The 12,826-nt window shown below is 35.7% G+C and overlaps 2 protein-coding genes across 3 annotated transcripts in view; one reads left to right on the top strand and one right to left on the bottom strand.

Annotated features, from left to right (window-relative positions):
* Nucleotides 1-12,826, top strand: part of LOC138918375 (mitochondrial ornithine transporter 1-like) — a 98,922-nt gene that overhangs the window by 41,091 nt on the left and 45,005 nt on the right. The window lies entirely within an intron of this gene.
* The window catches only part of LOC100630841 (phosphatidylinositol 3,4,5-trisphosphate 3-phosphatase TPTE2), a 125,927-nt gene that overhangs the window by 31,062 nt on the left and 82,039 nt on the right, over nt 1-12,826 (bottom strand). The window contains 4 exon segments of the mRNA XM_070239623.1: nt 1,179-1,298; nt 2,610-2,643; nt 2,646-2,770; nt 3,949-3,999. Coding sequence (XP_070095724.1) covers nt 1,179-1,298; nt 2,610-2,643; nt 2,646-2,770; nt 3,949-3,999 — 330 coding nt within the window.

A 12,826-nucleotide genomic window follows, 5' to 3' on the forward strand; every position in this document is an offset into this window, starting at 1 on the left:
TGAGAAACTCTGGTCTAGAGAGATAGCTATATGATGGATGCTTAGAATTTGTGGATTTAACTTTTGTAGCTTAAGATGAGCATTTTTCAATCTTTTCCCCATCAAACAAACTGAGGGTTCTTGTTCACCTGTGTTACTCCCATCAGTAACAGAGGTTCACTACACTACTAACACACATCAGGCAGGCAGTAGATTGAGATACTTCCCAAGTGTGCTAGCTACTGTCTCTCCTGCCATCAGAAAAAAAACACAATGGCAGAGAACTGATGGTTTGGACTAGTGCTTCTCTAACTTGAGTGCACACACTGATTCAGTAGGTCACTGGGGCCTGCGGTGTTTTCCTTCTTGCATTTCTAGCTCTTAGATGATGCTGAGGTTGTAGGTCAGAGGACCATACTGGCTCCAGCTATTTTCAAACAACTCCAAAAGCCTATCGCATAACATCAAGTTTCACTAGCACCTGAATTGAAGTCCTGGGAAGCTGGAGTGCAGAAAGAAGCAAGCTATTAGACTAATAAATAAGCCTAATGAGCCACCCAACATCTACATCCCAGTACGCATTTGTTCTTCTTTTCCTCATCGCCAAAGTAGAAAGAAGAAAAGCCATCAGTTCTTCATACACATTTTAGTTTCCTGATCCCCAACAGTTCTGATTTTGCCTCAGCTTTCTTCATTCCAATGATACTGCAAAATTCCACCTCTGTGTTGCTATCCACGTCACCTGGTTTTCTGTTCCATTTGCTTTTTGAGAGAATTATCATTGGAGTCACTCAAGTTTTGCATATGCTCAAACCAATACTCTCTTTGTTATAGGAAAAACCCAGGAATTTCATGTGTAAGGAATTTGTGATTGAAGCTTAAACGGGAATTTAGTGGGAATTTCAAAGTATAGCGAAGTTAAAGTTAGTACAAGAGGCAAAGTCCCCAGTTTCTTCTTTGAGTGCTCCATCTTCTTCATTCAACCAAAGGTACGTAGTGCGTACACCCTTCATGGATCCCTAAATACCACCAGCCTTTAGTTTCTAAGTATGTGGAAATTTATCTAAACATTTCATTTTCAAGCAGCTTATCTGGCATAGAATCATCACATTCAGAGTTAAAAGATTATACAAAATGAAATCCATAGAAAACGCAAAAAAAAAAAAGACAGTTTAAGAAACGTGAATCATGTCTCTTACCTGGGGATATCATTAAAATAACTGAAGTCATAAAAAATGTAAATTATATCAATCAGTAGAGTCAGCAGAATAATGACAGCATCTAAGGAGTTAAGTAAATCAGAGAAATATCGTTGCATCCTATAATGTAAAACAAAAAATACAAGTTTATGCTCCCCCAAAGAAGAGACAGGGAAATTTTAAAAGCAAGAATTATTTGACTCATCTCCATTAACAATTCTATTTTAATGAATTATCTAAAATGCATTTACTAGACTAGACTAAGAGAAAAGTATTCATATTCATTATTTTATACATATATATGACAAAAGCATAAATATTGCAGTTTAAGTTCAGTTAAGAGATATAACCAAACCATCAAACAAGAGGCAAGCAATGCCTTCACATAGGTGGGAGAGAAAGGTGGGATGTTGGAGAGTACTATTGGGCAGTGGAAGCTGAACATGTCACAGCCTTAGAGCAACTGCGGCTGTGAGGAGGGCAGAAGAGGAGCTTGTGAGAGGCAGACAGGTCCACTATTTTGGCCTGCGAACTCATCATCTGGCTTTGTACCTAGAGTGGAATCCCAATGGGCTGGTATGGCCTCCCCTGCAAAAGCTGAACTTGCACCCACTGCACCTTCCTCCCCCCAACGCTGGCTCCTTCAGCTGTGGGCACTGGTGATCCGCGGGAAGGTTCTAGGGTAGCTTCCACTTCTAGGGTAGCCCCTTTCAGGCTCTGAGTAACCCGGCAGTGGGCAACTGTCCTTAGCTCAAACGCATGAGGGTAGAGTTCAGGAGGAGAGGAATCAAGCTGCCTTCTGAAAGGCTCTGGATGAAGTGAGGCCAGGGAACTTAGTCTCTGACTTCCACAGCAGTCCAGCTCTAAGGCTTGGCTTACTCCATCCACCTTCTCAGAAAGCCAGCAGCGGAGAAAATCAACTGCTGCCTCACTACTAAGCCTCGCTGACAGGATGAGCATGCCTCAGATCTCCTGTGTACCTTAACAAAAGTTTTTATTTTAACTGAGGTAGGGGATTGTTCATGATCTATTTTCTAGTATTTAATATGCCATCAGATTTTATTTAGATTCAATTCTTAATGAAAGTATTAATATTTATACTTCACATACGTGTTCCTCTTAATAATGTGCATGTAGACACATCAGCTGCCTTGTCCCATTTTGCAAACCCATTAAGCTTTACCTGTTGAAGGAACCATCTAGAATACATTATTGGAGACTAGAGTGACAGTTACAACAAAAATATTAAAGCCCAATCTAGTAGAAATTGGGATGTGGATAGTTGTTTCTCTGGTGGACCGTGCCTTCGAGGAGAATTATTTTGATAAAGAGGGACAAATTTGGTTGTGTTGACCTGGTAATTACTTTGGGATGCTTCTCATAGCACTACAAAATAGCTTTATATGTTTTTAAAAAATTAATCAAACTTACCCTTCTACACATACTCGAAGAAGAACATCCATTAAAAAAATAAAGCAATAGCTAAAGAAATTGAACGATATTCCAAAGGAATATACACTTTGCTATCAGAGATGAATTGATCTGCGATGATAAGAGACATGTCCACAAAGACGAGCAAGATTCCAAATATTCTAAAACAAACAAACACATAAATAAACAGAATAAAGATGAATTGGTTTTCACCTCTATAGTTAGACTACATTTAGCCCAGGGATCTGATACTAAAATGTCATTATTTAGGATTAAACTGTCAGTGGCAGGGAGAACTGTGTTATCTTAGAATTTCAACAAAATTACTCAGTTTTCACCCAATAGAAGCATTTAGGAAAATAAAATTCCTACAAAACCACTTCATGTTATCATGCTCCTTTATAATAGACACATCAGACTAACCCTCCAACATAGAACTGTCAAACTGAATTAAAATTACTTATCTCTGCTTGTAAACTCTTCTTAAAATTCAAGAAGTTTATAAGAGGTCTCTACGAATTTCTCATAGTAAATAAAACCTCATTAGTCTTGATAATTATTAAGAATTTAGTAATAAAAACCAAGTGAAAGCATGACTAACATAAGCCCTAAAAAGACCACTTTGACCAGTAAGATTTTTTCATCAGTGAGATTTTCAGCAAGTATATGATTACACATTAATGGATGTTTCTAGCATATGCTGGGCACATGAGAAGGACTTCAATTCCAAAAATATATACATGATTGAACTCTAAAGTAACTCCGAAGCCTTTCTCTTACGTATTCTAAACACATTATCCGTAAATTGATTACACTATTTGTAGAATCTATGAAGATGAATTAATTAGTCTTCAAAGTACTTTTTTCCAATTGCAACACAAATTAAAATATTATAAATTTAAAAGGAAGCAAGTATATTGTGTGAAGCTGTATGATAGTATGAAATCTTGCCATCATGTGGAGAAGAAGCCTAAATAGAATGCTTTCAGAATTAAGGAGTAATTCGAGACAAATAAGGTATTTAATAAAACACTTTACCTGTAATTGTAGAATTTTAAAGTGCATGCATCATTATTTTTACTTTTCCAGGTAGGAAAAAACATACTAATATGTTACCATTAGACTTAGGGGAATGCCGTTTCTTTGCAATTCTTAATGTTCAGGTTAAACTAACCTTCCAAGATAAATTAGATTACATTATATGGGACACGGGGGCTATTTAGTAACATACTGACAGTGGAAATGCTTTTTTTCTCCTCCTAGATCCTTTCTCATTAAAACAAAATTCACATTAAATGGATACATATTTAATTACCTCTTTTTTTAGGGTCTCACATACCTGATTATGAAAGATGATACAATTAAGCGTATAACTTTCTTAATCTCTTGGCTGCAAAAAGAAGTAAAAATAAAATTCAAGAGTTTTCAAGTTTATCACAGATTTCTTCTAACATATAATATGAATTTAACCAATAAACAAAGGGCTTTATAAATATAATTTTAAAAGAAAATTCTTCAGAAGTTGCATAACAAGGTGCTTTTTACTAATAACTAAACTTTTCACATTTCTGCTTCATGATTTTTTTTTTACTTTCATATGTGGAATATGAATAAAACACCAAACTTTAGATGTCTAGTAACATTTCCTTTGCCTATAAAGCCCCAACCCCACCTTTATGGTAATATTAAGCTTGGCGTCATCAACTAAAGCAACATAGCGTGGAGATAGAGGGAGTGATAGGAGAGACCTGTGTTCCAGTTCTCCCATTCATGAGCTGTGGGATCCTGGGCAAGTCATCAAACCTTGGCCAGACCTATTTCCACAGCAATCAAAGAAGGGACTTCAGGCATGGGTAGGGAGCACCCATCTTGTCCTGTAATATTCATCTCTTGAAACAAGACATCCCATGAATATGACAGTTAAACATTAATGAGAGTCACATTTGGAGTTGCAAGTGCTCTTTGGAGGTAATTTAATAAGGAATTTTAATAAGATGCATTTCAAAGGAGAAATAACATACAGACTGGGCTCCTTCCATTAATAGGAGGAGGAAGAGGAGCCTCTTTGATGAACTCCACAGTTACGCCTCATTTTATCCTATGGCTAAAGACAAGGTAGCCACTGGGGTGCAGTTTCATGCCCTGCTGAAGCTTCCAACACAGGACACAAATTCCACTCCAAGTGGGATCAAGCCCAAGGCAGTGCTCATAGCCTGTGCCCAAGACTGAAGAATGGAGATGATGGATGAAGAACAGAACTAGGGCGCCACCAAAATTGGCCACGGATGAATACTCTTAGGCTAACCTGGGATGCAAGAGCTCCCCACTCCCTCTAATCTCTCCCTCCTTTACCTGCACCCACAACCTCTGCCCAGGCTTAGTGAGTTGAGGCTGACATGGATGGGAACTGATTGGCCAAAAGAGGTGAATTTCCCCCTGAGGTTACCATTCTCTTAATACAAGCCCTTTCTCAACCACACAGACTACTGGATCTCCAGATAGCAGTGAAATGTTATAATAAATCTGAACTTGCCTGACAAAGTGAACATACAGAACCATGACTGACAGAATCATGGGGGCACAAAGGTATGACTTAGGATGGCTTTAGGGCCTCCTATCACTTTCAGTGCCTCACAAAACTACCCCAAGTAAATATGCAATTGAGATTTTTTAAAAACAGTGTGCTATGTAAATGGAACTTCAAACAATATGTTTAGAGTTTGCAGGGAAAGGACTGTGACTCATTGACTCTATATCCAGGAAAAGTACTGTTCATATTTAGGAGCAACAGACAGATACTCTCCAACATGAAGCAACTCAAAGCATAGCAGCCACATACCTTTCCTAAAAACAATTACTCGAAGTGCTCAAGCCAACTGAGCAATGAATCAAAAGGAAGAATGCAGGAGTAAGAAAGATACCTTATAGAGACAAGGTTAAGAAATTAAATCATAACAATTCAGAACTGTCTAAATAATCATTGTTAATGGAGCACATGGAACAAATGATTCTAAAAACAAAGATAATCTAAGATTCTTGATAATACCATGGACTTAAATTTGCAGGTTTTCTCACACAACTTAGGATTTAAGGTTTGTAAGAAGATAGAAGTAAAAGCAAGTCTCATTTCTTCTCTTTCCCAGGTACAAGTCTAGTGTTAACCTGGATACTGATGGAGAAACAAGGGCACAATTATGTTCTCTAAAAATAAGTTTATAACTTTCATATCATTAAAAATTGACAAGAATAAAAACAATGAATTAATAGCAAAATACAGAAAAATTTAAAGATAAAATATGAAGAGAATGTTTAACACAGAAAACAAAGGAAGATGATAGCAAATAAAACCTAAAATACCAGAAATGATAACAAATACAAGCACGTTACTGTCATATTAAATACTGGCAAATACTCTCAGATAAGTTTAAAAACTAAATGCACAATATGCTATATACAAGAGACAAAAACTAAATTAAAATGATAGTTTGAAAATAAAGAGATGGACAAAGATATGAGATGCAAACGTTAAATCTCAAAATATTAAAAGTTGCAATATTAATATCAAAGTTGAATTCAAAGTAAACATATTAACTATGACCAAGACATCTTATATTGATAGAAGGTAGATTCTATAGGACATTAACAAGGCCATGTTGAAAAGAGGTGAGATGTGTATTGGGGTCAGGTCCTGTCTTTCCCATTGGACACTTACTTCTCTGTACAGATGCTGGAGAAGGCATGTGGCCATACTCAAAGCACTAAGGGCACCAGGGTGATTCTTTGGTCTTCCTGCTCTCACACTAGGGCTCTGGACTTTTCCCCCAAACTATCCACAACACACAAGGCTACATTCCCAGTTTATAGTGTAAACTCTGGTTGAAGAGAGCTGAGTCCGGCTTCAGATCTGATTCCAACCTAAGTTAGCTCATTAGAATTCTCTACCGGGGTTTGGAGAGGAAGCTCCAAAGTAACTAGGAGTGTCTTTTGCCTGGCTTGGTCCACAGGGTATGTACTTCCCTTGGGAGTATTGGTGGCAAAGATAAGATCTGAGTGTCTCTGGCCAAATACTATCTATTCTTAAATATATATGTATTGAAATATAGAAACTTCTTGTGCAGCAAACACATACTTAAAGAATTCGTATGAAATATTTGAAGAAACTCATCCTGTAATAAGACATAAAAAACTTCAATGTACTTTAAAATATAAAAATTATGCAGGCTATATTTTCTGACCACAATGTAATAAAACCATTGCAGTGGGAGAATACTGACATACAAGATATTTAATCGCATTTTATCATTACAGAAATTAAAAAGGTGCCATACATGACAACTTAGATTAAATGGAGATATTGCCTGAAAGACATGAACTACTAACATTTGCTCAAGAAAAAATAGATAAGCTGAATAGTCTAAAAGATAATATACCTTTTAAGGAAATTGAACTTGTAGTTTAAAACTTTCCAACAACAAAAACTCCAAGCCCAATTTTTAAGTGAAGAAATAATACCAATTCTAAACAAACTCTTCCAGAAAAGAGGAAAAGAGGACTATTTCCAAACTCATATTAAGAGACCAGCATTACCCTGATTATTCTATCTTTGTTAGACCAGCCAAATCAGTAAAGATGTTACATGACAAGAAAATTACCAACCAACATCCCTCATGAATACAGATGCAAAAATCCTTAACAAAACGTTAGGAAATCGAATCCAGCAACATAAAAAAGAAAATGCATCATGACCAAGTGGTGTTTGTTCCAGGAATTCAAGGATGGTTCAATACTCTAAAATTAATGTAATTCACCATGTCAATAAACAAAGGAAAATAAAACATACAGTCATCTCAATAGACGTAAATTTTTTTTCCAAAAAATTTAAGGTCCATTCATAATAAAAACTTTCAGCAAACTAGGAATAGAAGGGAACTTCCTTAGCCTGACAATGGACATTTACAAAAATCCCATGGCTAATATCATTCCTAATGGTGAAAGACTGAATATTTTCTCCCAATGATTAGCAATCCAGGATGTCAGTTCACTATTCTTCTATTCAAAATTGTATTGGAGGTTCTAGTCAATGCAATAAGGCAAGAAAAGGAAATAAAAGGCATATAGATTTGAAAGGGAGAAATAAAACTCTATTTGTAGAAGATATGCTTGTCTACCCAGAAAATCCCAAGGAATCTACAAAGAAGCTAATAGAACTAATAAGTGAGTTTAATAAAGTTATCAGATAAAAGGTCAATAAACAAAACAATTATATTTCTATATACTAGCAATGAACTATTGAAAAATGGAAATTTAAGCAACTACACCATTTATATTAACACCAAAACCCACAAAACACTTTGGTGTAAATTAACGAAATATGTGCAGGATCTGTACACTGAAAATTACAAAACATGATTAAAGAAAAAAAGACTTTAAGGTAAGAGATGTACCATGTTCATAGGTTAGAAGACTCAACATTGTTAAGATGTCACTTCTCCTCAAACCAAGCTATAGATTCAATACAATTTCTATTAAAAAATCACAGCACAATTTTTTGTAGATATTGATAACCTGATTCTAAAATTCACATGGAAAGGCAAAGTGATACCACTCCCTGATTTAAAGACTTACTATAAAGTTAAATAATCAAGACAGTGTGGTATAGAAGAAAGAATCGACACATAGAACAGTGGAACAAAATAGAGTCCAGAAATAGACTCTTGTACGTGGTCAACTGATTTTCAACAAAGATGCAACGGCAATTCAACAGAGAAAAAATAGTCTCACAAGAAATTGTAGTAGAATTATTGGACATACATATACAAAAGAACAGTCTTCAACCTATATCACACAACGTACACCAAAACGAACCCAAAATGGATCCATGTACCTAAATGTAAAACCTAAAACTATGAAATTTCTAGAAGAAAACATAGGAGAAAATATTTGTGACCTTGGGTTAGAAAAACATGTCTTAGACAGTACACCAAAAATCATAATCATGAAAGAAAAAAATTGAATTTTATCAAAATTAAAAATTTCTGCTGTGTAAAAAAATAAACCAAAACAGGGACAAGCTACAGATTGGGAGAAAATATTTGCAAAATATTTATCTGATGAATTTGTATCCAGAACATATAAAGAACTCTCAAAACTCAACAATAAGGAAAAAGAATTTAAAAACAGATCAAAAACTTGGATAGACACTTCACCAAAGGAAACTAATGGATAGCAAGTAAGCATACGAAAAGATGCTCAACATCATTGGTCATTATGAAAATACAATTTCAAGTCTCAGCGAGATACCTCTACTCACCTATTACAATGTCTTAAAAAACAAAGTGAAACAAAACAGACGGACAATACGAAGTACAGGCAAGGATGCAGAGCAACCAGAACCCTCATACATGTGAAACAGTACAGCCATTTTGGAAACTATTTTTTATACAATTAAACTACACTTTACCATAAGATTCAGCAATCCTTACGCCCACACAAAGACGTATATGCAAATGTTCATAGCCACATTATTCATAACAGGCCAAAACTGGAAATAATCTAAACGTCCATCAATGGGTGAATGGATAGGAAAATATGGAATATTCATATAATGGCATACTACTCAGCAATAAAAAGAAACAGACTACTGATACACGTATTTATATGGATGAATCTCCAATGCATTAAGCTATATGAAAGAAGCCAATTTCAATTGGCTACATACTGTTCAACTCAACTACATGACATTCTGGAAAAGGTAAAACTATAGGGACAGAAAATAGATCAGTCATTGCCAGGGGCTAGATTTGGGGGAAAGGTTGAACACAAAAGGACTTGAGAAATTTTAAAAGGATGATAGAATTTTTCTGTGTCATGATTATGACAGTGGTTACACGAATCTATGTATTAGTCAAAACTCATAGAATTGCCACACAATGCATAAAATTCATTAAATATAAATTGTAGCTTAAGTTTTTAAAGAATATTTACTATGCTGTAAATTATACCTTAAGGTGTGAAAAGTGTGCTGTAATCAAAAGGCTAGTAAAATGATGGAATAAAATAAATTCTGGAAACAGAGCCGGTATGCAAAGATTCATAATAAAATAGAGAGACATTTAAAAATCACTGAAGAAAATAGAAATTTTTTCAATAATAGGTTCATTCATTCAACCAAAGTCATTGAGTGCCTACTATGTACTATGGTGCTGTTTTAGTCACTGGAGATACAGCAGTTAACAAAATGGACAAAATTTTCTTCCTTCATGATGCTTGCACTCTTGTTATGAGGACAGACCATAAGTATAATAAATAAGTAAATAACATAATAAGTTATAAAGTGATAAGTGCAATAGAGATCATTAAAACAGGGCAAGAGCAATGGAGGGGGATGCAATTTTGATGTTGGGGAAACTAGGTAGTCACTTGGGAGAAAAGTAGATTCCTACATTTTATACCTTAATACAAAATAAATTCTGGACAGATGTTTTATTCAAATGTAGAAAATAAATTCAAAATATAGAAGAAGAAATTTTGGTGACTATATTAAAATCTTGGGTAGAGAAAGACTTTCTACGTATGACACTAAAGGCATAAATCACAAAGGAAAGTAGAGATATATTCAACTGCATGAAGATTATAAACTTCTATGGGCCAGCCCTGGCAGCCTAGTGGTTAAGTTCAGTGCACTCTGCTTCTGCGGCCTGGATTTGGTTCTCAGGTGCGGACCCATGCCACTCATCTTTCAGTGGCCATTCTATGTTGGTGGCTCATGTAAAGAAAAAAAAAAAGAGGAAGATTGGCAACAGATGTTAGAAAAAAAAAGACTATAAATTTATACACAGTGAAAAGCTAGACAACCTGGGAAAAATTACTTGCCCTATATATGACATAAAAAAGATTGATATATTTAACTTTTCAATCCAATGACAGAGATAACATCCCAATTTTACTTTATTTTATATTTTAAATTTTTTATTGAGGTAATGATAGGTTACAATCTTGTGAAATTTCGGTTGTACATTATTGTCTGTCACTCGTGTTGTAGGTGCAACCCTTCACCCTTTTTGCCCACCCCCACCCCCCCTTTCCCCTGGTAGCCACTAATCTGTTCTCTTTGTCGACATATTTAAATTCCTCATATGAGTGGAGTCATACAGAGATTGTCCTCCTCTATCTGGCTTATTTCACTTAACATAATTCCCTCAAGGTCCATCCATGTTGTTGCAAATGGGACAATTTTGTTCTTTTTCATGGCTGAGTAGTATTCCATTGTATATATATACCACGTCTTTTTTTATCCAATCATCTGTTGATGGGCACTTAGGTTGCTTCCACGTCTTGGCTATTGTAAATAATGCTGCAATGAACATTGGGGTGCATGGGACTTTTGGAATTGCTTATTTCAAGCTCTTTGGATAGATACCCAATAGTGGAATAGCTGGATCATATGGTAGTTCTACTTTTAAATTTTTGAGGAATCTCCATACTGTTTTCCATAGTGGCTGCACCAGTTTGCATTCCCACCAGCAGCATATGAGGGTTCCTTTTTCTCCACAACCACTCCAACATTTGTTACTATTAGTTTTAGATATTTTTGTCATTCTAATGGGTTTAAGGTGATATCTTAGTGTAGTTTTGATTTGCATTTCCCTGATGATCAGTGATGATGAATATCTTTTCATGTGCCTATTGGCCATCCGTATATCTTCTTTGGAGAAATGTCTGTTCATGTCTCCTACCCATTTTTTAATTGGGTTGTTCAATGTTTTGTTGTTGGGTTGTGTGAGTTCTTTATGTATTATGGATATTAAGCCTTTGCCGGATGTTTTACTTGCAAATATTTTTTTCCCAGCTAGTGGGTTGTTTTTTTGTTTCAATCCTGTTTTCCCTTGCCTTGAAGAAGCTCTTTAGTCTGATGAAGTCCCATTTGTTTATTCTTTCTATGGTTTCCACTGTCTGAGAATACATGGTGTCCAAAAAGATCCTTTTAATACTGATGTCAAAGAGTGTACTGCCTATGTTTTCTTCTAGAAGCCTTATGGTTTCAGGTCTCAGCTTTAGGTCTTCGATCCATTTTGAGTTTATTTTGGTGAATGGTGAAAAAGAATGGTCAATTTTCATTCTTTTACATGTGGCTTTCCAGTTTTCTCAGCACCATTTGTTGAAAAGACTTTCTTTTCTCCATTGTATGCTCTCAGCTCCTTTGTCGAAGATTAGCTGTCCATAGATGTGTGGTTTAATTTCTGGGCTTTCAATTCTGTTCCATTGATCTGTGCACCTGTTTTTGTACCAGTACCATGCTGTTTTGATTACTGTAGCTTTGTAGTATGTTTTGAAGTCAGGGCTTGTGATGCCTCCAGCTGCGTTCTTTTTTCTCAGGATTGCTTTAGCAATTCGAGGGCTTTTGTTGCCCCATATGAATTTTAGGATTCTTTGTTCTATTTCTGTAAAGAATGTCATTGGGAATCTCATTGGGATGGTGTTGAATCTGTAGATTGCTTTGGGTAGAATGGACATTTTAACTACGTTTCTTCTTTCAATCCATGTGCCTGGAATGTCTTTCCATCTCTTTACGTTGTCATCCATTTCTTTCAGAGAAGCCTTGTAATTTTCATTGTATATGTCTTTCATTTCCTTAGTTAAATTCATCCCGAGGTATTTTATTCTTTTTGTTGCAATTGTGAATGGTATTGTGTTCTTGGGTTCTTTTTCTGTTAGTTCGTTATTAGAGTATAGAAATGCTACTGATTTATGTAAATTGATTTTATACCCTGCAACTTTGCTGTAGTTGTTGATTACTTCTAAAAGTTTTCCAATAGATTCTTTGGGGTTTTCTATATATAAGATCATGTCATCTGCAAACAGCGAGAGTTTCACTTCTTCCCTCCCTATTTGGATTCCTTTTTCTTGCCTAATTGCTCTGGCCAAAACCTCCAGTACTATGTTAAATAAGAGTGGTGATAGAGGGCGTCCTTGTCTCGTTCCTGTTTTCAGGGGATGGTTCTCAGGTTTTGCCCATTGAGCATGATGTTGACTGTGGGTTTGTCACATATGGCCTTTATTATGTTGAGGTAGTTCCCTTCTATCACCATTTTGTTCAGAGTTTTTATCATAAATGGCTGTTGGATCTTGTCAAATGCTTTCTCTGTATCTATTGAGATGATCGTGTGGTTTTTATTCCTCAGTTTGTTGATGTGGTGTATCACGTTGATTGCTTTGCG

Source organism: Equus caballus, chromosome 17 (assembly GCF_041296265.1).
Source record: "Equus caballus isolate H_3958 breed thoroughbred chromosome 17, TB-T2T, whole genome shotgun sequence".
NCBI lineage: Eukaryota > Metazoa > Chordata > Mammalia > Perissodactyla > Equidae > Equus > Equus caballus.